Below are 27,808 nucleotides of genomic sequence, written 5' to 3'. Positions count from 1 at the left end.
GTGGCTGCGTGCAGCGGGGCTAGGGGAGGGTCTGTGCTGACGGACGTGGGTTACTGACCTGGTAGCCTGGCTGCCCCTGGGTGGGTCCGGGATGGGTGTGAGGTTCTGGGGGCGCTCCATCTCTGGGCTGGGGCCCGGGCCGGGCCTCGGGGGCTTGGGTCCTGGTTGGTGTGTTGCCGGGGTTGTGGGCGGGTGGGTGCATGGGGGCCCAGCCCTGGCGCAGGGTGCCGCCGGTGCGTCGAGCCACCTGGGGGGGCTCTTCAACTGGTGGGGGAGATTGTCACATCTTGCAGGAGCTTTCCTCTCTTCAGGAACTCTCTCTGCAGGAAGGGGACATACAGGAGAGGTGGAGGAAGATCTCAGCCTGGGCGTCTATTGTCTTATGTAGTCTGGAAGATGAGTGGATGGTGGGGTGGGTGCAGTTTTCTCTGTGGTGGGGTTGGGTGGACTGTCCCGGGCTCTGTGGGGCCGGGGGGCGCTGCTGCACTGGGCCCCGGTCTGGATGGGCCTGGGCCCCCTTTCCCTGGTGGGTCGCGGAGTATGGGGGTGCCTACTGGGGTCAGCGGGGGAGCTGGCCCCAGGGAGGGGTCACTTGCCCCTCCCTTCCTTCCCTCCCCATCTCCAGCTGCCTCCCTCTTCCCGCTCCACCACAACCACCCACACATGCAGGGCCTTGGAGTAGGGGTATGTCACCAGGGTGCAGAGGAGGCTACCCCCCCCCCCCCCCCCCGTCCCCTTCTGGCTGCCTCTGCCTCAATCTCAATTTTATCCCACAACTTAGACATTCACATTACTCACACTCTCATTACACATACATATAGGATCTTGGGGGTGGGCACGATACACGGAATTCATTTTCATTCTTAATCATTTTCAGTCCAGTCCTTGTACCTAACCATTTTTAAATGAAGTCATGTCCTTAGAGATGCATGTGATCCTCTAGTTGTGTTCACTGAAGACTCATCGGAAATGGTCTCATTGGAAGGGTGGCTGTCAAAAAGCCATTCTTAAGGAAGAGAAACAAGGAGAAACGGCTGAGACATGCCAAAGTATACAAGAACTGGGCTGAACGTCAGTGACAACAGGTCTTCTGGAGTGATGAAGATGAAGATCTGGAGGACAGGAGACCGGTACAACAGTGAGTTTGTACCGCCAAACTACCAACTTGTGATCATCTTAAGAGATCTGTGCATGTTAACAGTTCAGCTGAAGTGTTTTACTCCTTCATTTGAATGATTGTTGGAGCACGACAGAGGTTAAACTTTATGGCATTTAAAAAGAAAAAGAACAAAGGCAAAAAAATAAAGGTATAATATTTTGTCCTTGCAGAAAATCTTTTTTATTAAGTTATGTGTAATCATCCCGTGACCTTTTGGTTCACCTCGGGACACCTGAAAGGCTGAGGGCTTGAAAGACAAATGCCAGTGTGGCGTAACTGCAGTGTTCCCAGTTTGAATTGATGCATGAAAGGTGCGTGGAAGCCTTTGTTTCAAATACCTTTACACACTGACCTTGGTGCTGCTTCCCATGTTAAAATGTAGTTGTAGCTTGGTGACTTATGCTACATTCTGAGGTCACGTATAACCAGCTTTCCTATATCTGGGATAAATGAACATGTGCAGTTCCAAAAAAGCAAAGTCTATCTGCAAGATAATATGCTCATGTTTACAATGATGCAGATGGTTGTAGTGAATGGCAGAAGATTTCTCTTTCAGAGGCTATTTTCAGGTCTGATGAGAAATGCAACATGCGCTGATTCATCCAGGTGTTGAGAGCCATGCTCACAAACTCAGAATTTGAGATTATACCTTAAATCACTGAGGCTCCAACCTGCAGGAGAAAGCACGGAATAAACGTGTTGTTTAGCACTGGAGATCTCACTGTTTATCGGCAAAGGCTCAAACAAAAATGTCAGATGTATATAGCTGATTATGTGCAATTATAAGTGCTGCATGGGAGCATCTTCAACCTCCAGCATCGTGTTGCCATTGTGCATCACACTCTCTCCTGAGGTATGTTATTGTTTAGCTGTGCTGCTGATTGATTCACATTCCTTGTTCATGGATTTAGCGGAGGTACTGGAGACCTCTCGGTGAGAGGTGGGAGAAGAGCATAGGGTGGCTGAAATGCCACACCCCCAAGCAGCCGCAACAGCCAACCTGCTGTTGTTCCACTGTTTCCATAGTAACGGTGGTGGGGTGCTGCTGAGCTCCAAAGTGAAGTGATGATATAGAAGGTTGGGGGAGGGGTTAGGAAATAGGAGCAGGTGGTGGGTGGGGAGTAAAGGGAATACTATAGGAAGCAAATGCAGGGGGAAGAAAAAGGGGAATCCGGAGGAGGACTGCTGCTCCTGTCGGTGAAACAGCGGGGAACACACGGAAGCCGAGCGCCTGTCTGTTAGTTTTGTCAGCATGAGCTTCAGTTAGACATGCTGCAGTAGAGATGTCTGTGGAGCTACAGCAGCATCAAACACCTCGTGAACCCCCTCTGAGTTCCTTGCATGATTTTTTCAACTCAAACCTAGAGGTCGTAAATGAACATGCAAGGACACACACACACACACACACACACACACACACACACACACACACACACACACACACACACACACACACACAGTAGGCTTGGTTTAAACACTTTTAGCAGACACATTTTGGGTCTCTCATTCATGGCCAGCAAAGGTGACTTGGAGGTTACAGCAGAAATTGTCACAAAAGAATTAGGAGATCCGCTCCCTTGATGCTGCAGCTCACCTTCATTTGGCTTTCATTTGGGGACATGTGTGCACACATGCACGCACGCACAAAGAAATATTCTTCAAGGTGAAACACAAGGTCATTTTTCTCTCAGATTCTGTTTTATCCACATGTAGAGCTTCAGTCTTTGTGCTTTCATTTAAAACATGTGGAGCGCTAGTTCAAGTGAAAATATAGCTTGCTTCTCTTTCAGGTTTCTTTCATAGACTCCTATGGTTTTTAGGCGACTGGAAGAATTTTAACATTAATAATTGCAAACATTTTTAGTTGCCCTGAAATCTAATGAGACTTAGCAGTAGTGCAGAGTTTTTACTGTAAACATTACAAATCCCGCTGTGCAGGATCACAAAAAGATATTTAGTGTGGGATACAGAAAATTAGTAGTGAAGGAGATTGACTCCCCAACTATGCTAATATATATTTCATTAATATATATTATACTGGACTAAGAGAGGGTGGGTGGGGGACTGAGAACCATCAAAGGTAGCAGCCAGGTGTTAGAGGTTCTTTGAGGCTGTGCTCGGGTATGATAGCCCTAACATCAGCAGGCTAATAAGATAAAGCTATAAAGCTTGATTTAGGCTGCCTCATGACGTAAACCTCATATAGCTCCAAAGTTCAGCATTGCAGATCTGAACAGGACTTTCTACAAAAATAACATCTCTGTAAAACCAGAAATGATATGTCATAGATTATGTAGGTTCATAGCTTGCTCTTTATGCAAATCGTATAGCCAGTATTCTGCTTTATTGATTGACTCAGTCGATTCCATCATCTTCTCTCTTTCATGTCTTTTAGTATTATTTCAGTAAAAGTAGTTGCTGCACCTTCCTCCAACTCCAACATGGGGAACTCAGTTTCGAGAGCTTTAAGGTATGAGGAGAAACTCAACACAGTGGCATAGAAATTCACCAGCAGAGGGATGCAGAAGCAAAAGCGGACAAGTATAAAGAATCTGAACAGAATCAGCCACTTGCTTGGTGTGTGTTGTAAGCTATGTACGCATATGACAGTATAAGTTGAGCTCAAGGCTGCATTTTTAGAAAGGAAAAAAGCAGTAAAATATGAGATCTTTGCACTCTCAAAGAGCAGGCAGTTCTTTTAAAAAGACATTTCCCTCACAGACCTCTGTCTAATCAGCTGCTCTCCACTTCATTAAAGGCCAGTTTTCCTGGACACCTCCTACTCAGTCTTAGCCTGCAAATTCACACATGCCTTCACTTATAGGCGGAGACACACTCACGCAGGGTAAAACCCACATAAATCTATGCGCACTGTTTCACGCTTGTATGTACTGTGTGTCAGATCAGTCTGAGCTAAGATCATGCAAAGCTCCACAAAGAGCTCAGATGGTTGACTCTATAGAACGACCTTCTTTTCTTGACCAACATAAAGCAAAAGTGAAAGGAAATAAAAGGGCCCGTTTCACTTGAGACAGCAGGGGAGGAACTGATTGAGAGCGCATTATATGTTTGTGTGTGTGTCCGCATGTGTATGTGTGTGTCAAGCAGTGCTGTCTCTATTCTGGCTTCTGTGTTAAGTGTTACCATGCATTACAAGGTTTTGACAGTGTGTGTGTGTGTGTGTGTGTGTGTGTGTGTGTGTGTGTGTGTGAATAGGTTTTGGGGGATTCATGTGCAATCTAACATTTCTGAACCGACGAGGGTCCCTGCTCTTCTCAGTGCAGCAGCTGATGGGAAATCATTATGGATCCTGGCAAGTGGCCAGTTCGTGGTTACCACGGCAACCGCGCTGGCTCCATCCATCTTGCCTGTGATGATGTTTGAGAAACGGCCTGCTTTCTAAACCCTCACTCCCGGTAATGGCTTCTTTGATTGGCGCCATGCATAAATGAATAGGAATAGGTCAAGACTGTGATTTAGGTAGAATCCATGGCGGTTTCACCAGTCATATATTTTTTTCTAGTCAGTAATATGAGGCCATAAATACCTCCACTGCTGCCTGGGTAAGATGGGGAGTCTCCACTGTGAATATTAGTTTAAAAGTTTGTCTGGTCACTGTTCACAAAAAGACTAAAGAAAGACTTGTAGCGCAGAAACATGTGGATAAACTCCTAACACACAAACATGCTCCTGGCAGTGCACAGGGGAGGCTGGAACTAAGTGCACTTCACAAGAGCTACTTGGATTCAGGTGTTTCAGAGATGACAAGATGACACTGAAAGTGTGGTTAAAAAAATGATTGGTTGGTCTACGCTTCACAGGAGCTTAGAGGGAGCTGGGAAAGACTACAAAAGCAGTTCTGATATCAGTGATGTCCACTGGTCAAAAAGAGAATAGTCACCTACGATTGGAGGGATTTGAATTGGCAACAAGAAATTTTACAGTGGAGTGTCAGGGCAGTAGCATTTGACTGGAAGCTGAAGTGGTGCACTGGTTTGCCACTGACTGTTGGTCTCAAGTGTGCATTTCAAGCTCTATTGCCTAGGTAGCCCTGTGAAGTATTGACCACCCTGTCATATTTCACTTAACAGTATCCTGTCCTCTGATTGCTACTGCACACCTTGAAGTTGAGAAAGGGTTTGGCTTGAAAGCCACCACTTTGTTTTGGTAGCTGTTTTTCACCCATCATTGCTTTGAAGTTGCCAAATATCACCAACTTTCTGTGGCCTCTGGTTGCCAGGTTGCTCCTCGTTGCTTCTTCTTTAGGAGAGTGTTGGTAACCTCAAGTAACCTCAAGTAAAGAGGGCATCCCACAAATGAGCCTAAGCAGTTTTGTAGGAAGGAGTGATTACAAATTTCACTTTGTTTCTGCTGGAAATCCCTGATGGATAATGCTGCTGCCAAAGAAGGTTCTACAAGTTACCACGTTCAAGAGGTTTAAAGTAATTTTGTAAATGTGCTGGGCTGTAGTACAGGTTGATCCGCTTCTGCTGACAAATTGATATTAAAAAATAGCAAAACAAGTAATGCCCATGCTACAGTATTGTTTAACCTGTGTGCTCTTGGCAAACAAACATACCAAATCACATTGGGAAAAGTAATCCATTTATTTTTCTCCACTTATGCGGGGTCAGGTCATGGGGGCAGAAACCTAAACAGAGCCAGCTGAGAGATCTAATCTAATGTCCTGGTTGGACATACCCGGAACAACGGGATGCGTGTGTTTATAGGCTAAAGATGGGTCATTTTAACCCCTTGCTAGAATTATGCTGTAATTTAACTTTCATAAATCAGATTTTGTTATTTATCCATCCATCCATCTTCTTCAGCTTATCCAACTCAGGGTCACGCTGGTGGCTGGAGCCCGTCCTAGCCACCACTGGATGAGAGACTGGTTACATGTTGGACAAGCTGCAAGTCCTTACTATTGTCATAAAAAGTAAAATGATAGCATGCTTTTGCTGTTGTAGGTTAAAAACCAGATTATTTGAAGCCATTACCAGGTGGTCACCAGGCAACATGATGATATGATATCTGAGATAAAAACCTTCAGGGTTGCTCAGCCTCTGACATAGAGTTTTGTATACTAACCAAACTTTTTCAAAACGTGGTATTACTAAAAGTCTAATGTCTTCTAAACATTCATTCTTCACAATATATTGTAAAACTTAACACGTTGAAAAAATCTGTTTATAAGTCCATTAACTTCTCTATTGGATTGGATTGTAATTGTTAAATACTGTTTTAATGTCAAGCATCTGTATGTAAAAACATCCTTTTTACAAGGTTTATGTGTTTGCGATCCTCTGTGTTTCATACTAAATTGAAAATAAAAGTGCAGAATAATAGAAACATGAAGTTAGCAGGAAGAATGTATACTGCCAGAACAGTTTCTGCAAACCAAATGGAAGAATGACCAATTAGTCGCTTTTCCCTAGGTTCATTTTTTTTCTCTTATCAGTGAGTTGTCTGTTGTGTTTTCTCTAATTATCATCAAGGTCAGGTTACTGACTGTGCAGAGCAGAGAAAGCCTGCTATCTTATTTTTTTTAAACTCCTGTAACTCCTCCTGGGGTGCTCCCAGAACAGCTGGAAGATGAAAGTCCTCCACTGTGTTCTGAAACTGCCCCGCAGGTCTCCCCACAGTTAGTTATGGCCAGCCTGTTCGAGAAGTGACAACCAAGCAGCCGAACCTGTTTTTAAACTGTATTCTGTTGTCGTCCAAACAAAGTGTTTCTCAAAACGTAACAAAATCTTCACATCTGGGACAAAAATAACGGCGAAATAACTGAGAACAAAAGACGGTGTGTTTTATTCTTGACCGAAACACTATTTTTAGCCTCCGTCACCAATGTCAGAGCATGAGATTTTCTTTTAGGTTTGTATGCAGGCTTTGTGCACTGCACTGCGTTGTGTGCATGGCTGGAATTTGTTGCGGCAGCTACACACTGATTCTTCGCTGGGCTTCTCCCATCTGAGGATCCAGCTGGGCTAACGTGCCTTTTGTCTGTCAGAAAGCTGTTTGAGTTCAACCTTTTCACACTGACTTTGCAAGAAGGTGCTAATCTCTGAAAGGGAATTTTAAGTTATATTTTGCAATGTTTTCTTTGTTGTTGGCCTCAAATGACACGTCCCCCGCTGCAAGTCACTCTGTATTTCTTGTGACTGCGGGTGTGTGTGTGTGTGTGAGCGCATGTGCGAAGGTATTAGTCGTCTCCGTCGGAGTATATCAGAGTGAAACATTCTTTCATGGCTGTGACACTGGCTCTTCTCATGCAGCCTTTTGACAAGTCAAAGCCTTACTTTTATCTCTCCGTTCCGTTTGTCAGTACACAGTGTGTGCGTCTGTCTGTGTGTCCTTGTTACAAGAGCATGTGGGTGTGTTGTGTGCACATGTCAAAATGCACACATAGGAAACCAGTATAGTTTTACGAGTGTTGAAAAGTTGAACTATTAAGAATTAATTAAGCTTTTATGCTCACTTTATCGTATCACCTGTCATTTAAAAAGTTGTTTCCTGCCGGCTGTGTGTCACTTAAGCTGATATGCTTAATGATCTGAACATCCTGCTCAAAGATTAGACGTCTTTAAATGTGATCCAGCTCCCAATTAAGACCCTGGTTGTTGTTCCTGAACAAATTATACGGTGTTACCTTTTTTTTTCTTCTGGAGGCTCTGGCTCTGATTTCTGTGAGTAAAATTAATTATCGTTTGTATTCCTTAAGTTATTTCTAGTCTGTTTCTCATGATTTGTTGACTTAAAACTTAAAAATAAGCTATCATACAAGTACAACAATAGTACTAGAGAGCATTCACCTCAGATCCCAGTTGTTTACGGTGTGCTAATTTAATTTAAATACCCCTTATTAAGAGTTTCAAGCATCATTTAACCTTAAAGAGTCCACTGCACCAACACATCTCACCGCTGTTATACTAAAAGCTGCTCTGCGGTCCAACCTCAAACCAATTTACTGAAATGACTCTACCTTATCAAGAGTCGGCACGTCTTTAAAACTACTTTAGAGACTTCTGTTTTTAGACAAAATTATTTTTTAACTGAGTCATTTGATTGGTCAGTGTTTTGGCCAGCGTTTCATGAATTTTAGATAGAATACCTTCTGGAAAAGAGTCAGTATTTTTTCAGCATGTTAGTGGGTGTGTGGTGCCCAGGTTTCAGTGACTAATGCTGCTAAGTATTGAATGTTAATCTTGTTCTGGACGCAGCCAAGAGGAAAAGCCTCCAGTGACTGACAGCCAGCAAATCTATCACATGGTTCCTGCTCGCACATCATTTCACTTCTCAAACAGGCGCACAGGTATACACATTGTCCTCCACACACGTCTACTCAGGGGAACCTGGGAACGCGTGGAGAGACGAGAGAAAAAAAAAAGAGCTTCGTTCCAGGTACATTCTCTGCTCCCGCGGTGGTGACCATGCAGCCATGAGTGTTTGTGCTGTATGCTTGATGGCACACTTGATATCGGCGGTGAAAAGCGTGCTTGAATTCCAAATCTTTTTCTTTACTCCTGATGTCATACCAGTGCAGAAGTGAAGCAGGCCAAGCACATCAGTGTGATAAGAGTCACAAACAGAAAGACAACATTTGGAGCCCAGTGCTAAATTCCTGAAGGTAACGGATTGAAATCGTGTTGCATAATTATGGAAATCTGGGAGAGCTGGATAAGTAAGAAGAAACCGCTGGGTGACAGGAGCCCAGTTCAAGCTTGATTGTGCATTGTGCAGTGCATTTGCTCTCTGCAAATGGAGCATCACCAAGCAGAGAGGGAGAGAGGGGAGTCTGTAACGGTGACACAACGTCTCTGGACTCCTTGTCGCAGTGCCTGGCACCAGTGTAAAGAAGGTGAATATACCTGCAGTAACACAAGCCCCTGTCTCCTGGTGCAGTTTATACCAGCAATGAGCAGAGGAGACAGAGCAGAGGCATTATTAGTCCAGAAAGTGCACACACAGTCAGTTTGATGTCCACTGACTGTGGCTGCAGCTTTTTTAAAATTTATTTCTTTTTTACAGTTTCTGTCTTTGTTCAAATACATTTCCAAAACACTTCCTTCCCTGCTTTAATTAACTGTGTACACTTCATTTTCGGTCTGTATTTTCCAAATGGTGTGTAGTAGAAAAACTAGCAGTGTTGATACTTAACAGATGGAAAGTGATGAGACAAAAAGAGCAGAGAGCATGCAGTCAGATCGAGAGTAATAAAAAACGAATAATCATAGCTTGTAAAGACAGAGGGATGATAAAAGAGTCAGGAGACGCTGGCACGATCGCTAGAGCGGCTGCAGATTGTCTCTTGTCAGCCACAGCGTTGGACTCTGAAAAAAATAATTGTGCCCAGTGGACATGGCAGGTCACAGACTTGGAGATGTCCGAGCTTTATTGCAAGCTTGATCCACTCGAACACTGTATACAAAAGAAGGACATAGCACCATGATGTCTCCCATTGGGGTCTAAAAAACTTTAAAACCTGAAGTTGGAGATTTCGGTCGGTCCGTCTTGGCTTTTGGAAAACAGCCATCAAACAAACGAGGGGTGGATCTGACTGAGAGACGGACACCGTGGGTAAATCACACCCTGCTTTATCATGTATGTACTGTAAGCGTGGCCATAACTTATAAAATGAACTTCATGATGGTTTAAATAAGAGCTCATTATGCTGATGTGTTAAATCGAGTTAGAAGTAGCATAAAAAGATAAATCTGAGTATAAAAGGAAATTGTGGCTCCCTTCTTAGCTTCTAATATAAAAGCCTCACCATCTAAATTTGTGAATTTAAAACCATTATTTGCATTTAATCTTTACAAAACTGTGAACTTACTGAATGAGCAACAAAAGTCCAATGTAATAGAGAGTCTAATGTAGCTGTCATGCTGTGTATTGTTGTCCAAAGACTTTTCTTAAAGATGCAAAGACTGCACTATTACATAAAAGTTCTAGATACTTGAGTTCTTTGGCTGTGGGTTTGATGCATTCATTGTGGGTTTAGATTTCTTTGCTTCTGTCTGTCTTTTATGAATTTGTTTATAACCACAAGATATAAATAAGAAAAAATCCAAATTAAAAAAAGACATCTGTGTCCGTGTGTGTCTGTGCGAGTGAGCGCTCAAATGAAATATTGACATCCCGTTCGCCGGGTCCTGTGGGTATCAAGGTGAGCACAGAAGTAGAAGATTGACTAGAAAGTGGAACAAGATGGAGAGGGAAAGAGAAATGAGAAGTCTGGATGGAGCTTAGTGAAAGCGAGTGTGTAAGTGCAGAAATATAGTGCGACTGTGTGGGCGCTGAGCAGCAGCAGCAAGAAATACAGCGATGGAGTGTGATACAGGGAGAAATTGGATAGGGGAAGGTGGCAAAACTTGGAGAGAGACGGTGGATATCGAGAGAGTGGACAGAGGGAAGGAGCGCGGCATGAACGGGGGGGGAAAAGGAAGAGCATGGTGGTGTTAAATGGAGGGTGAAGATGGGTAAGATGGGTGAGAGGCAGAGAGGGAGACCGTGGACAAATACAGAGCCGAAGGCTATCAGTACCCTTTGTTCACACGAATATTTCGATGATGCGCAAATTCACACCTACAGTTACACGCACTGTAAAAAAATATTAAGCCCACACCTAGAGAGAAGTGTGAAAAAAACATTCGCCGTGTGTGTGTGTGTTTTAAGTCTTTTTGGTTTAATCAGACAGCTCATTTAAAAAGGCAGGATTACTTGGATTTAAATCAAAAAGGCACATCAATAGCAGATGGGAACAGAGGAAAAAACAGACATCACAAACACAATTGTTTCATTTCAGCAGAGGCTTCGGGGTAACTGGTTCCAGGTAGATGGAGCTCGAAATCTGAAAGAAAATCAGTGCTAATAGAGAAACCTGAAGCTCCTGGGAGACACTTTGATGGAGTCATGGCAGCAGCACAACATGCTGCATTTTTAGCATGGCCTGCAAAGAAAGGAAACCATCCAAGGATGAACTTAGCCGTGCTAGGGTTAGGAACACGATGGTTCGATGGTCACGGGGAAGAGAAAGTGATGTTTTCTACAGCTGTCTCCCGTGTTTAGTGGTCCATTTTCCTCGGAAGGGCTGCCTGGTTTTTTTTTGCGCATTTTTATTCATCGCCTCTACCCTGATGTGTGCATTTCACGAGAGCTCAACTCCTTTGATGTTCCTCCTTTGATTCATGCTGTCTGTCAGTGTAAATCTAAACAATACTTTAAACACACCTTTCTGGAGTTCAGTAAGATGGAAATTCACTTTGAAAACCTTTTGTTTTTTTAACAAACCCCAAATCTAAACTGGATCAAACAGCGCATATCGCTATGGATTATAGAGATATGCTGAATACTGCTGTATTTACCCTTAAACCAGTTGACACCATCTACAAAACACTGCATACTCTCTACCAGTGTGCAGGTTTACATGTGGTTGTCTCACTGCTCATTTATTTTCTGCATATGGCACTTTTTTCTGTCTCTCTCACACACACACACACACACACACACACACACACACACACACACACACACACACACACACACACACACACACACACACACACACACACACACACACTGATGGATGCAAATGCACTTTGACATGAAGAGAGTAGGAGCCAAGAATCTAATCATCATCCATCAGAAGCAGAGGCTCTGCTTAACTTATAAGAGACCCCACTGTAGCTGTGCTGATTCGAACAGTGTAGCTTCTGTAACATATAGATTAATAAGGTCATCGTTAAAGGTTTTGTGCTTCTGTGTTGGAGTCATTGCTCCAAAAACAGCAATGCATCACTCATTACTAGTAAATCTTTTAAATATAAAGCATTATGTTACATTTCTAGTCTATAGAAACGAGTTTCTTACATTAATTGTTACATTACGTTTATATCACAGCATGGCCTGAGACGCATTTTTGCATGATAACCAGTTAACAGCAAATTTTAAACTGGTTTGAACTGTTGCCACCATTGCTTCAGTGTTGTTTGGGCCTTTTTCAGTGAAATATCAGCGCAGGAGCTCAGATAGTCTCAGATTATACAGAGCGAGATGCTGCAACAGTTTGAAAGGATGAGACTTCCTAGAGAAATCCTTAGAAAAAATAAAATAAAACTTCAAGGATTTCTTTGTTTCCTGTTCTCATTACTTCTACTCCTGTACCAGCGCTGGTGCAGAGGTTTGTTTTCTGAGCACCAGTGTAAAAGGTGATGGGGGTGTGGTGACATCACAGTTGCTGTGCAACAGAACAAATGCAGTGACCATGAACCAGACATTATATGGGAGTCACACTGACAGAAATGCATTTCTTAATAAGAACACATACAACTTCTGTAGTTTTTTTTTCACAAAACCAAAGTTAGAAACTGAAACGTGAGTAAAGAGAAGTGTTTCAGCTGCAAATGTTCACTGTAGAAACTGATACAGGTAGAACAGAGCTTCAGTGCTACCAGCCTGATGTCTCATCACTGATTGTTCTGAAGCATCAAGCTTCACCTGTATGTGGTTGGGGTTGGCGTTCACTTAGCTTGAACATTATTCTGGGTTCACCACCACTAGTTTTGTGTCCCATGATGTCCCAGATCAGATAGTGTGCAAGCAACAGTGAATAGAGTTTTCTGTCCTAGATGCAGTGTGCACTTTACCATCACATTCTTGTCTTTTTGTGCAAAAATAAATAACAATCTGCGTCTCAGGGTCTCAGTCATCCAGGTCATTGTAGTCTTGAGAGCTTGAAAAAAAGGTGACTGAAGTTTTGTAGCTTTTTAAAGACATTTCACCTCTTCATAGACTTCTTTAGTTTTAAAACAACAATGTTCGGCGCAGTGCAGCGAGGAGTGCTCTGACCTCTACGTAGGAGAAACCAAACAGCCAATCCACAAATGCATGGCTCAACATAGAAGAGCCGGCTCAACGGGACAAGACTCAGCTGGTCAGGATGCCGGGTTCACTAAGCTTTGTTGGAAGTGCTGCCAGTCTGATGTCGTAAAATAATCTAAAAGCTGCGGCTAATGTTACAGCTCACATTATCAATAGTGGGGATAATGACATTCAGGACCACCTCCAATAAACAGCTTTCCTTATCAACAGGGAATTGTCTCCAGGCCTGTCTAGACTTTAGACTGCACAGGTGTACCACAAAAACTGGACATAGACTATATCTGCAGATCAGAGGTGCAAAACATCCTGAACACACTTAAAAATTTCACTTAATAAAGCTTGATGTTGCTTTTATTTGTGGGTTTTTGCATGATGACTTTTTGAATTTTGCCTCTTGTTCTTGTTGTTGTTCACTGGCCAAAAATAGGCTCAAACAAAACATCCGTCAAAGTTCTATTGAAGTTATAGTGAAAGCAAACAACCTTTTCAGCTTATTTCAACCACTGACAGCAGCTCAATCAACTGAACAGTATGAGCACAGTTTCCTGTGTGGAGAACTGAGTGAGTCACGCTTGAAGCCAGAAACAAATTAGAATAGCTTTTGAAATTCAGATTTTTCAAAGTGTGGCATCACATTTATGCACAGGAAAGCTCATTATGTTTCAAAACACTAAAACACACAGAGAGTTAATGTCTGTGATTGTGCCCGAGCTTTTTTGGAGGCTGTTGTAAAATAATCTAAACAGTGTGACCACATTACATCGGTGTTACTGTCCCATCATCTCCATCAGTGGTTTTTATATGCGTACATCTGAGTATCCACTCTTATAGCATCTGTAATTTTTCTCCTCTAGGTTCTGCTCTCTGGTCTCATTGGAGTGGTGTCATGGAAGAGGCCGCTCTCTCTTGTGGTGAGTGTCCTCTGAACGCCCACACTGAGCTGCTAACCTGACAACTCTGAGCAAAGAAACAGTACCTTAGGGGGAGTCTTTTATTGTCATAATGGTTACAGAATGTCCTCTCCTGTCAGGATCAACACATGTAGAAAAGTAAACATATCACAACCTTGTCAGAGAATTAAGCTTTTCTGTAAGTGAATCAGACCCATTTTGAATTCATGAAAAGTAGCGCTGAGCTTCAAAAAGTTGTATCATGGTATTTGTTATAATTCTTAAGTCTCCTTTCAGTCAGTTTACAATGGTTGAGTATACTTTGAAAAGTATGATATGCATAAAATAATATATAAACAGTTGAATACAATCATAAAAATGAAATAAAATATAAATAAAAAGCTTTTTAGTTTCATATAACAATACTTTTTGGCGCTTACATACAGGAAATACAGGAATCCAAGTATTCAGGAAATACTAGTAATGAGAGAGATGGAAACAGACGGGAACCAAAACACAGCTGAAAACAACCAAGGAATCAGTGATGGCAGGGACAGCAAGAAAAGGTAGACACATGAAGGAAAATGGAGCTTTTCAAGGTAAAATTAGGAAGTAACCAAAGAAAGCAGGCAGACAAAAAGATAGACTGAACAGGAGACATGGAGAGAGAGAGAGATGAGAAAACTGTGGATGACACACACAAACAAAGACAAACAGAAAATTAAAATTCAACCAAACCCCCACACAGAACCCCAAACCAAAGATAACCCAAAACACAAGACTTTCATAATAAGCTACTAAACTTATAATAAGCTAATAAGGCAAAAGTACCCCAAAACACAAACAATGTGGCTCAAACACAAATGAGTCCTCAAAACTAAAAAGAATCATAAACTCAAAAACCAAAAAACCATGAAATAATCACTTTGGTGCTGTAAAGAGCAGCTTTGAAACAAAATGATTCCTCCAAATGTTGTAGTGAAAATTGTTCTGTGGTCAGAAAAAATACCTGCTAGCTTTGTAACACACTGTCTTTCCCTCTCCTGGCTCCCTGTGGCTGTGTGTAGAGGATCTCTGGTCCAGGACAGAAGCAGTGCAACCAGAAATGACTACAAAACAAATCTCATCTTATAAAACCAAACCTTCCAAACAGCAGGCACGGCTCCTCTGCTGTTATTTTGGAGCGCAGCTTTTTTTATCCTCCTTGCTTTTCCCAGCTACTAACACATTCGTGTTAGTGTTGTAAATTGTCCCCGTTTCACTATTTATCTATTTTACTGTGACGACTGCATCTAACTGAATGTTAGCATCCCAAGTGTTTTGTTTGTTTACTGCTATTGCAACATTAGAAAAATTGACATTATGTATTGAAGATCCTCGTTTTTCTATAAAGAAAAAGATTAGTTGATATTTGATTCATGACTAATGAAATTATAAATCATAATTATCTTTAGAACATAGAACATGTCCATAGGAATACAAAAATAATCAGGTTTGTATTCCAGCGGCACAAATGCAAGTGTGTCTCGTTAAAACTGTGACTGATCACATTTGCACAGATGGAAACTGTGTTCCTGATTTTTTCAAAAAGAAAAACATTTGTAAGTTCAATGTCTGGAGCACCAACCTCTGTGGCTCAGATAATAATCTGAAAATGGGGAAAAAAGGTGTTTTTATTTTTCCTTTTTTCTAAAAGGCAGCTCCATGCTGGAAAACTCCAAAGAAATAAGAATTCATACAAGTTTGTGTTACCCTTTACAGAAAAGCACTCTGGCCTAAACCAGAATAGAAGGATAGGTAGGAGGCCGTGGTGCACAGCTGAGAAAAAGGACAAAGTATACACAGAGTTTGTGACGTGTGTTTTTTGAGAAACACACACATCACAGGTCCTAAATGGCCAGCCTTCAAGGCAGAGTTGCAACGGGATAAAAAAAAAGCCACTGAAAGGAAAAGATTGAGATGGTTAAAAGTACACAGATACTGAAGGACTGATGGGTATAGGTTTGATGTTTGGGTCACTAATAACAACTTTTGTGTGAAGTACAGCCAATTAAAGGTGCAGCAGGAGTGCTTGACACCATCTATCAAGCATGATTGAGAAATGTCTTGATTTAGGAGGCTTTGTTAGTGGTAAAGAAAGAAAAATTTAGGTAGTCGTGCCATACCCTCTGCACGCTGCTGAGGTTGGAGGAAGAACAAAACTGGAAACTATGCAAAAACCATGAGAGGAAGCACTCTGCTGGAATTCTGTCTGTAACACAGTGGCTATTGAGATGTTGTGTGTATGAATTTCTCCAGATTACCCCAACATACTGAAAAACTGAAGGTCTGAAAGGCTGTGTTAGCAGCAAAGGGTGGATTCTTTAATTGTTTTAAATAAAAATCTCATGCATGTTTATATTACAAACAATTTGCAAACCGCTGTTTATCAGCTCATAAAACATCCTCACATATTTAGCGTTATCGCTGAAGGCGCCAAAAAGATGCTTAACGCTGTCATTTCAACCTGTTAGTACATTGTGACAGAGTCTGTGATTCCACACCTTCTTGCTGGTAGCGCTTTGTGGCTTTGCCAGAGCTGTAGAAACTGGAGCTGTCGGAGAACACAACTTTAGTGCATGTGCGCACGGTTGTGTCGAACAACCCCGTGCATTGTGTGTTTTCACAGCCGCTGACCTGAAAACATCACAACCAAAGTCAGAAGTCTTAGCTCTTTTCGCTTTTCCTGTCAAAGCCTGTGCAGATAAAAAAAATAAAATAAATAAAGATCAAATAAAATAAAAATTAAATGCTCTACTGTGTGACTCAGCCCAAATGTTTGTCTTTCTGAACTCAGACCATGGCATCAGAGGACCGGTGCATGAATTTATCTCAGTGCCACGAGTGGAGTTTGACACTTAAGAAGAAGATAAATGTGAAACTCATTCTATTGTTTTTGAAAAGGGATGAAATTGTAAATTTCTACAATGAAATTAAGTGCCACCTTGTTTTGTTGTTGGTCACACCCCTAACAAAGACAAGAGGGAAATAATTAGATGTCAAATCCTTTCAAATGCTCAAATCAAATCCAAATAGTAGTCTTTTCTGACTCATCATTCAGACAATGTATTATTCATCATCGCCAACAATCGCTCCAAACTCTTTTCAGAAGGTGTCTCTTCTGTTTCCACACTGCAGACACCCAAATGCTCCTCTTAGCTAAGTTAAGAGAAATGTTCTAAATGGAGGCGCATTTTAAAACTGTAAGTGGTTATTCTTAGGATTGTGAGTGGTATTTTTAAATGCAGCTAAATCACTCTGCATTTTTAAAGATGCACACAGATCCTGCAGTACTGCCTTACCTCTGAATTTTAAGTTTCCTTTAAAGACTTTAGAAATTATTAGATGACTGTCGTGTTCTTGCTGTAGGCCTCATACCCCGTTATCGTGATAGCATGATACAGTGCATAACAAAAATCCTTCTTTCCTCTCCTTTAAGACATGCAGGTTTATTTTAGAGATGGTACGATACCACTTTTTTATGTCCGATACTGATAAATACTGGTACTATAAATTTGGATATCGGCCGATACTGATATGAATCCGATATAGTGTGTTTTTTAATCAATAAAACTGTTTTTTAATATCTTGCTGCATTTTGTATAAGTTCATACTCAAGTTTAAATAAACAAACACTAAAGCTATTCTGTTATACCTGTATGTAAAAAATACACTGCACCCAAAATATTTCATAGTTCAGCAAAACTGATCAATCTAATAAACTTAAAGCTACTCCATCCTCCCTATTCTGGTATTTTAAAGAGTACTTAGCAGAAATATTAAGCAACCTAACTAATAGGGTTCCAACTCCCAGCAACAACAACAACAAAAAAAAAATAGGGAACCACCCTCCACCTCATGATGCTTAATTGACGTAATCAACTTTAATTTGATGCAGTGTGAAAAAAAATGCACAGAAATCCATTATTTTTCAAGAATAATTAAATAGATTCAACATCTTTCTTCAACAGAATTGCAGACTGCACAGATGGTATCTTCCCAAAGGAAAAAGTACTATAGCTTACTAGGGTATATTAGACTTAATAGTCACTATATACAGTAATGGACTTCTATACATGTTACATCAGATTAAAACTTTGGGTGTAAGATTCAGATAATTATTTATTAAAAGCTAGACATTTTAAATGAGAATAAGAAAGAAAAGTATGTCTTTGTGCTCCCCTTTTCCCAGTTAATGCCCTATCGGCCCCCCCTGGCTAAACTTTGCTAGATCCACCCCTGCACAGTTACCAGCATCAGCTACGTAGAAAAGGATCCTGGTGTAGAAAGTAATATTAAATAAATTCTAACAACAGATTATCAAGGTTAAACTTGCTGCTGTTGTTCAGCCGCTGGTTTCTTCTTTCTGGTGCAAAGTGGGCCAAAAACAAAGAAGAGAGACGGACTCTCGACAGAAAAGTCGATCAGCTGATCATTGATCAGTTTCATGATTGAAGTAGCAGCAGGAGAGGGAGGGAGAGAGAAGAGGCAGTCGCTCTATATATCAGTTGTTAAGCTTAAGTGGGAATGCTTTACAAACATTCAGAGATGAACTTACACACTTGCTTTACTTCTCTCTGGGATAACTTCCTCAGAGATGAAATGCCGGTTTGGTAGCGAGGCTACAAATACACACAGCCGCTCTATCACGTGACGCATACTGCTGCGACGTGCTACGGTTATGAGCCGAGTTACGCCATGTCGCAAGTTTTGTGAGGCGCTTTTTTGATATTTAATGGATCGGATTACATTTTTTATTTCTCTCCGATATCCGATCCAGTAATTTACGTCAGTATCGGACCGATACCGATAGTGATATCGGATCGGTCCATCTCTAATTTATTTATGATTGATAACTTTCTGTCCTTTAAAGTCGAGATCAGGTTTCGGGTATGGCTCATGCTGGAAGCTCCTGTCCAATTCTATTTCATACTCCCTCAATGCCATAAATAATCTCATCTCAATTTTGCAGCTTTACCCAGATCACCTGCACCCCTCATCCTCCTCACTGCATACTTGTCTCTCACCCTTTGGTTTTATCACCTTGCTTCCCCGCTGCTTATATCAGCATCCTCTCTTCACATTTCCCTCCCCTCCATCTTCCATCACTGAGGTGTTCATAGAAATCAGTCACACTTTGTGCTCTGTAAAAGAGTTAAATCCTCTTATGTCTGTTTTCTTAAAAAGCATGGCCAATTTACTGGAATAATCTGTGCATGCTAGTGTACAGGGGTGTCAGTTCATGGTCGCTGCTTTCTGTCTTGAGGGAGGTGGTCCAGTAATTTCTTGTTTTTAAGACTGTTACTGTAGCATCCAATGTTCAGTTCTGACAGGCGAGCTTTTCCGTTTCTGGCCTGGACCCAGCGATGACTGGCAGGTGACTAATACACCGGCTGGACAAGCTCAGGCCTGGCAACAATGCACCATCCCATCTGCCAACTGTGGGTGGTCATGCTCTGCATCGTGATTCGTAATGACTGGAGTTTCTCCAGACTGTTTAGGCATATCTGTTAAATACTTGGGTTTCTAAGCTGACTTCTGCCAGATTGGTGTCTGAACACAAGGTCCAGGGGAAAATTAAATGACCTGGGAAGTTTTGGATTTTGCTTTGCAAAACAATTCAGAAAACAGAAGATTAATCTGGACCAAAGGAGAAAGTATTTGGAGAAAATATGCAAAATGATTATCTTTCAGAGTTGAACAATTGATTGGGCAAAAGAAGATGCAGTAGAGACTATAGTATATAAAACATACATCAAAATCATTTGGTTTTGATGGTCTCTCCTACCATCGACTGACCCTGCAAGTGCTAACCCCAGCTCCTGTTTGTCTACACAGACACTAGATAAAACTTATTTATGTTTCAGTGTTAGTTGATTCTACTTTAAGCTAATGTAAATGAGTCAAACACTCAGGGCCAAGCATAAACACAAAATCCTTTTAATTCTGTATTTGTGTCCAGGACTGGGGACCATCTTAACTACATTAACAAATGTTTTCTAGTTCCAATTACAGCGTATGTACTTTCTCATCACAAAGGCAACCACTGCCAATAATGGAAATAGGTTTTTAAAATTAAAGCAAAGTAATGAGAAATGAAGTGGCATTAAAATCACAGCTGTTTGGATTCCAACGGAGAAAATGTAGAAGTATAGTTGGTGGCAGTTTCCTCCAACTTGCTACTAAGTATCCACCACATAGTGAGGTGTAGTTAGAGAACGAAGAGGCTGAAACAAGATTACAAGAAATTTAAGGAGTACACTGATGTGATGGTATTGCATTACCAAACATGGGCTGGGTATTACTTCATTTAGGGGCTTAAGTGCAAACAGACCAAAGGCTACAAGTGTACAATTTTCCTTCACAATTACCAAAAGTGAACCATGGAAGACTGGAAAAACATTGCCAGGTCAGATGAGTCTTGATCTTTGGTGTGACATTTGGATCACAGGTCATAATTTAGAGTGAAAGTAATGAAAGGATGGAAAGGATCCATCCTGCCTTGTATCAGTGGTTGAGGCTGGTGATGGTGGCTTAATGGTGTGGGTGATAGTTTTACACTTTTGGCCCCTTAATACCAGCTGAGTGTCATTTAAATGCTTTAGCCTACCTGAGAATTGTCCATATCCATCAATTTATGAGCACGGTGGCACCGTGTGCCCATCTTCTGATCGCAACTTCCAGCACTTTGTCACAAAGCTCAGTCATCTGAAAAAGAGTTCACTGTACTCAAATGGCCTCCACAGTCACCAGATCTCAGTCTAATAGAGCACCTTTGATGTATCGTGGAACACGAGATCCATATCATGGATGTGTAGCTGACAAACCTGCAGCAACTGTGCGACGCTATCATCTCAATATAGACCAAAAGCAGTGTTTCCAGCACCTTGCTGACTCTATACTGCAAATAAATAATGCAGTTCTACTATTAGCAAGAATGATTTCTATCGCCTGTGATGTTATTTTTTTGGTAAAATTGTCATGTGTTAGTTGCGGCTGTTAAAAAGCTCTTTGTATTTATCACAGATATAATAAGTACTAAAAAAAGCCACGTATGAGACAAAAAACATGAAAGAGACAGAGAAAGAAAAGCTTGTGTGTTCTCTTCAGCTCTGACACGTTGCAGTAAAGTCAGCGCGTGACGCTGAGTGCAATGCTTGGGTGGTTGGAGATGGGATGTTTGTATGTCAGAGTGGAAAAACAGGTGCACTACTGTGGAGAGGTGAGATGTGTTGAATGAAAAATTCTTCCTAGCCTTAGCCTCTCATCTAAATGCCACGCAAAAGATTTATTCAAATAATGCGCACAGCCAAATGAGAAACATACAGCGTCCACGTTTGAGGGAAATCCCCATCGTCCATCTTATCTAAAACAAGCAATAAACATTTTCTATCGACTTTTCTCGCTCAATCCAGCCTATTGCATTAAAGCCATGGCAGATTTACTCCACATCACTCAGAGCAAGGAGACAGACAAGACTACCTGAAGTCTTCTGCTTTTTGTGACTGTGATGGATTATGTGTTTAGAGAGAGCGGCGGAAAGACAGAGAATGAATTAGAGGGCAGTAAGTCCTTGTTTGCCCCGTCAGAAAACAACAGTGTGATAGTCTGCGCCAAAGAGTGTTTGTCTCAAAATGTCTCAACTTTTATAGCTATTGTCGCTTTGATGATGGTTTGTTTTTAGTGTAAATGCATACAGTACCCACAGCACATGCATTTTTAATACATAGTTACTTTTTCATCAGTGAGCTTCCTGCGCAATAAGCACTTCATCATATTTAATCACACTGCTGTTTTATGCAACAATCTGATCTTGGCTAAGCAAGGTTAGTGTCGCTCTGAAGTTAGTGCTACGAGGGATTTACTTTCAGACTCTCTCACAGACACCTAGAGACTGGGCAATGACTCCCTGGCAACCTTCAGTTGCTAGGGAAAAGTGTGTATTCTCTAACTGGTTGGTGAGCGGTTGCTGGAGGTTGCTGACAGCGCTCAGGGAGTGCTGCATTAAAAAGCCTCCTTGTGATTGCTTTGGTCATGAGCATCTGCAGTCGACCGCAGTTTTCTTGAAAATCTGTGGAAGCAGAGAACATTTGACTTCAAATCAAATGTTGTGCCTTACTGCAGCAACCAACATGTTTTAAATGGTAAATAGACCTTTTCTTATATACAGCTTTTCTATTCTGCATGAGCACTAAAAGCAGTTTATACAACATGCCTCATTTACCCATTCATACTCACATGAATACACTGGAGAGCAGTTTGGGTTTCAGTATCATGCCCAAGGATAGTTAGGCATGCAGACTGTTTGGGTCCACTACCACTCTGTAGGGACCACTATCTAAACCTATGTGACTGCTATATAAACTCTAGTGCAAAAAAATTGTGCATCACAAAGAAGCTACTTTAAGCTGCTTGCTTGACACTAGGGATCACCACATCAGGCAGCTCCACATGTTTGATTTGGAAATTTTACACTAGATTGAATGGCTCACCACACAAATGTGTAAAAAACCGCTACAGTATAGAGCCACTAAACTGGTTGTGTTATAATTAAAATAACAACATAAGAAAATGTAAAGATATTGTTTTAAGAAAAAAAAAGCCAGGGGGTTACTTGTTTTTTTAATGCACAAAATCTTCGTTCATTCAAATAGAGCAGCATCCAAAATAAAATCCTTAAACACACTCAGGAGTTTATTTGGTAGCAAGAAGTACTGTAAAATGAGAGTGTATGCATTTTTGCATATATGAAAAGCCACACGTAGCTCAATGTTGAAGCCACGATAAAGCACACAAATGAAATAAAAGAAAAGTAAATTCTCAGAAAGTAAATCTGTTGCTTTTTTTTTTTTTTTTTTATCAGTTTGATTGCTAAACATCAGTTTGAATACTAAATCCATTCCCCAAAATGTGGATCTAAAGGTATATATCTAGTCTGGTATAGCACCTGCTGACAGACTTTAGTTTGTCCTGTTCACTCATAAAAATTAAGAAAATTTTACACTGTAGTGACTCCTCTGGTCTGAGCTGTAGCATGAAAGGGTTTAAATAATAGAGGCCCAGCAGTCTTGTGGTGAAACGGTCACTGCACTTGTGAGGTGTCAGGGGGTAACACGGTCTTACATGTGCAGCTACTTTATGTTCATGTTTCCATAAGAATTGAAGGGCAAGTCGCCCTCCAGTGAGAGCACACAGGGTCGGAGTAGGGATGTAGTGTGGTAGTAGTGTGTCTGAGTGCTTCACCATGTCACTGACTTTGGCTGCGTGTACCGCAACTATCTGACTCTTGACCTTTTTTGTGGATCCTGTTTTTGCTCTGTTTCCAACAGAAATATATCCCTACTCATGAAACACAGAGCAATGAATGATTGAAGATGCCATTCCCTCTGCCTTTACTGCAACTGTGAACATTTTTTTGCATGAATTTGTTTTTAGCTGAATTTTAGCCAAGCTAGCAGTTTAGCTGTCCTTCACTTTGGCCCCAACTGTAATATCTCAGCAACTTTTGTTTGGTTTGCCATAAAATTTGGCACAGACATCCGCTGTGCCCGGAGGATGGAATGCACTGACTCTGATGACTTTTCTCTTTGTGCACTGTCATTGTGACCACGTTAGCATGCTGACGCTTGCATTTCGCTTAAAGCTCTCCTTTGACAGCCACGCAAAGCTTTTTTTTCTTTCTTCTTTCATGCAGTATTTTGGAGCTAACAAGCAAATGTTTGCTAAATAAATAACCCTGTAGTTTGATTGCGTTCACCCAGGCGTCACATGCCTCTTTAATAAAGTGGCTAAAAATAAAATTCTCTGCATCTTTCCGATGATTAGTCAAACTTTGACCTTGTTTTGATATAAAAGCAGCACAGTAATAATACCGATTTCTTATTCTCAGTATTTCCTAAATCAGCTTACTATAATTTTGCAATATTACATTCTATGTAAATGTATTAGTGGGTTGCATTAGAGCAACGCACCACCTGGAGTTTAGAGCTTAGAGTTTGTGAAACAAACAGGGATAAATTCTTGTGGGTTTTCATTTGAATTGAGGTACTGTCAGATCCGTTCATGGCTACCTTCCATCGTGATGCATAAATCACCCTCGTCAAAGGTTTATCCTGACACCTCTAAGTGCCTGACCTATACTGTATGCCCAGAGAATTTTAAAGCTGCATTACTGCTGAGAAAAACTTTTTTTTTTCTCTGCTGGCCTCATTTTTTTCATTGTTTTTAATGGAAGTGAGAAGCCGTTGTACATTCCCGAGAGTGCTTAACGCTAAGCAGGTTTTCAGCTCTCATAACACTGTTGGACTCCTTGAGAATACTTCAATTATCACAAAGAATAGCCTCGGCGAGCACTTATGGAACTGAGAACTGCTATTGTGGCTAAACAGAGGTGTCCGCGAGGGCAAACGTTTCATCTGCACAAAGATAGTCACCTCAGTCTGTGGCGTGGTGAGACTCTCCGATGCATCCATTAACCTTTACGTTGACAGTCTGCAACTATAGCTTTATTTCCCAGCCTCATCCAAGGGAAGTGACAATAATCCCTCTGCTGCCTGCTTTTACAGACTTCTGACAATAAAAAACAAGCATTCACATTTGATCTTTAAAGATTAGACTCAGCCATTGTGTCCTTTCCCCACATTTGTTGCACCATTTAGCAATGTTTGTGCAACTCCTAACAGGCTAGCGCTGTATTATGAGCACGCACATATTGTACTATACCGGACAGTTTAATTGATTTTCAGTTTTAGAAACTTAAAAAGGAGTTTATGTTCTGCAACTTGAATTCTGCACTGTCTTTAGAAGCTCTACAGCCTTTAGGGAAAGAAAAAAAAGTAAATACCTTATTTTGTATTTCCCCCGCAGACCTTTATTTAAAACAATGTGAGTTGGATTTGTTGAGGACTTCTCTACAGAGACAAATGACAGCAAATTCTTCCAAAACCACACACCCAAGTTATCTGGCATGCAAAGCAGTCTGGTGATGCTAGGAGAAAGATAAAGTCTGAAAACGGGAGAAGGTTTGAATTACAAACAACTGCTAAACCGTCTTATTTTCTGGAATTAAGTTTAGACCCAAACATCGCTGTAGCTTTTGTCCAAATAAACCCCACGGCAAACAATTATTCTCCCAGTCTAAGGGTTTTGATTCAAGTCGGACACATCTTAATATAGTGTGTGAATATATAAACAAAGAAGAAGCAAGATAACTGGGCGAATAACTGATTAAGTGATCCTTGGAAAGCAACAAAATCATTTATAACAGCTTATTTATAATAGCGCTCACATAGTCGCATGTTTTAAATTCAAAACGTGAGCGCAGATCAGATTATGCAGTAGCACGTCCAGCCTGAAGAGTAGGACTTTGGATGAATGTTATTTTTCCTGAAAACGGTGGAAAACGTGCTGGCTTACAGGGATGTTTTGTTGTTTGGGAAACAAACAACCAATCAGCAGCAATATGTATATAAACTGCATATAAACAGGCAGAGCAGACAGTGGATCAGCTGGCATTTGAGCAAAACCTTCATGAATAAAGATTTTCCTACAGTTTGTCAGGCTAGAGTAAAAATATACCAAATAAAATGACTTTGAATAAAACTGTAAAAGTTAGACATGCGCGTAGCAGTTTCAGGATTTAATGTCCCTGCATGCTAAACTTTAGTATAGCTTTATTTCACAAATGCATGGGTATGCCCGCATATAGAAAGGCTGTATGTGTGATCTACAGCAACATTTCAGTGGCATGTTAATGGCCTTCCTGGGGATGAATTTAGGAGTCCAAGGGAAATTTTCCAGCACTCTGAGCTGTTGTTTTCTTGCAACACATGCACACAGACCTCAAATATGGTCATGAGGGCAGCCGCTTCCCTTATATGAACACATATCAATGCGTTCCACATCTCCAAATATCTAGCTAACGATGCACACAAATCACTAAGAGAACATACACATCATAGCTGTAGACTTTCCATTACGATCACATAACTACAGCCGGGCCAGCAGGACATCGGTGAAAGGTTTTATGAGGTGCTCTCTGTGACAGGCTGTGACCCTGGCAGCCCGTAAATATTACTGCCTGTAGCAGATGAAAGGGGGAGGAAGAGAGAGCGAGGGAGAGAAAGAAGCGACACAGTGACTGATTGTAATGGGGAAACAGACATCAGTGGAATGAAGATTTATAATAACCACAACAACATAACAGAATCAAAACTGCATAGTTTGTGAGTGCAGTTTCTTATCATCCATTTAATTAAACGATTAAAATGTTGTGCACAGGCTAAAACGATGGGTTTGTCCGCTCAGTTTTGCCTTCCAGTTGTTGAGCTTTTTTGGTTTTTTCACACAGACCATAATGGACAAATTAATCCTCTCATTAAGAGTGAAATTAGCCCATTAGCAGCCTCTGTTCCTGGCTCTGTTGTAAGCAGGGATTGGTTTGGATGTGTTTTTTTTCCTTCTGAGCCGTTATAAGCTATAAGTAGTCTAACTTAAAGCTCAGAGATATGAACGAGACTCACGGTTACATGATGCCAGGCAGTAATTTAAAAACCCATCCTGCTGTAAGGCCAGCTTTAATTAAATCTTTACTTTGTCAATTGGCGATGAGAAACAAAAGCACAATAATGAGTTAATGGTTTGTCTTTATTATAAATACTTCATGGCAGATATTTATATCTCTGCTGAGAGGTGATAATGTGACTGCACAGCTTTGCCATTGTGTGAAAATTAGTTTTTCTATTTTTGTCCACATGTAGAAATGTGCAAAATTATCATTAATGTTACTAAGCCTTCTGCTCAACCATCTCAGGTTTGCATAAAAGATTACAATAGAAAATTTGAGCATTTGTTTAATGATTGTTGTGAAATTTTAGCTTCATTTAGCAAAACCTTTTCAAGATATATTTATTTTAACGTTTCATTGCAATTATTGCATGTGTACAAACTTTAGATCATAAAAACTTTAGGAAAACCATCTCAAATGAGCGATTCATGTGTTGAAAATGAAAAGTAGGCACATATATTTTAAAAAATTGTTTTCTGAATTATAACTAGAGTACCATCTGGAAAGTATTTTGTTCTATTTGAATTTGACTATTTATTCATTTTTGGTATTTATGGTGCAATTTGTCATATTTGTTCAATCCAGCATGAAAGCTGAATGACTTTTGCGAATAACAATTTCATATTAAAAAAATATTCTACATGCTGTATTTTGCAGTATTGTAAGATTCAGCTACATATTTAGAAATGGTCTGTAATTGTCTTTTGCTATGTGAGTGTTTTTAGTAGCATGTGCTCAAATCTACAGGAGTGCTGGACTTTTTTGTCATATTTTAACACAACATTGCTCAGACATTTTTTAATATATCTGTCCTAAATTACAGATCCTGTTTTTTGGTTGTTTTTTTAAGGTAAATGATAAATGGCCTGTATTTATATAGCGCTTTACTAGTCCCTATGGACCCCAAAGCACTTTACACATCCAGTCATCCACCCATTCACACACACATTCACACACTGGTGATGGCAAGCTACATTGTAGCCACAGCCACCCTGGGGCGCACTGACAGAGGTGAGGCTGCCGGACACTGGCGCCACCGGGCCCTCTGACCACCACCAGTAGGCAACGGGTGAAGTGTCTTGCCCAAGGACACAACGACCGAGACTGTCCAAGCCGGGGCTCGAACCGGCAACCTTCCGATTACAAGGCGAACTCCCAACTCTTGAGCCACGATCGCCCCCCAAGGTAAGAAAGACCAGTGAAATTTCCCGGCTTTTATCATCGCTACGGATTTCAATATCTTTGTTTTCCAACCAAAAAAAATGGTTGGAA

At 41.0% G+C, this 27,808-nt stretch overlaps 1 protein-coding gene across 4 annotated transcripts in view; it reads left to right on the top strand.

Annotated features, from left to right (window-relative positions):
• The window catches only part of fam189a1 (family with sequence similarity 189 member A1), a 114,518-nt gene that overhangs the window by 38,949 nt on the left and 47,761 nt on the right, over window positions 1–27,808 (top strand). For 2 of the 4 annotated variants that reach the window (XM_080884142.1, XM_080884141.1), the window contains exon 2: window positions 13,897–13,953. The exons of the other annotated variants lie outside the window; for them this stretch is intronic. In XM_080884142.1, coding sequence (XP_080740268.1) covers window positions 13,897–13,953 — 57 coding nt within the window. The remainder of the gene's footprint in view (window positions 1–13,896; window positions 13,954–27,808) is intronic. 4 annotated transcript variants of the gene reach the window in all.

The sequence above is a fragment of the Rhamphochromis sp. 'chilingali' genome (assembly GCF_963969265.1).
Source record: "Rhamphochromis sp. 'chilingali' genome assembly, chromosome: 6".
NCBI lineage: Eukaryota > Metazoa > Chordata > Actinopteri > Cichliformes > Cichlidae > Rhamphochromis > Rhamphochromis sp. 'chilingali'.
This window is presented reverse-complemented; position numbering and strand designations above follow the sequence as displayed.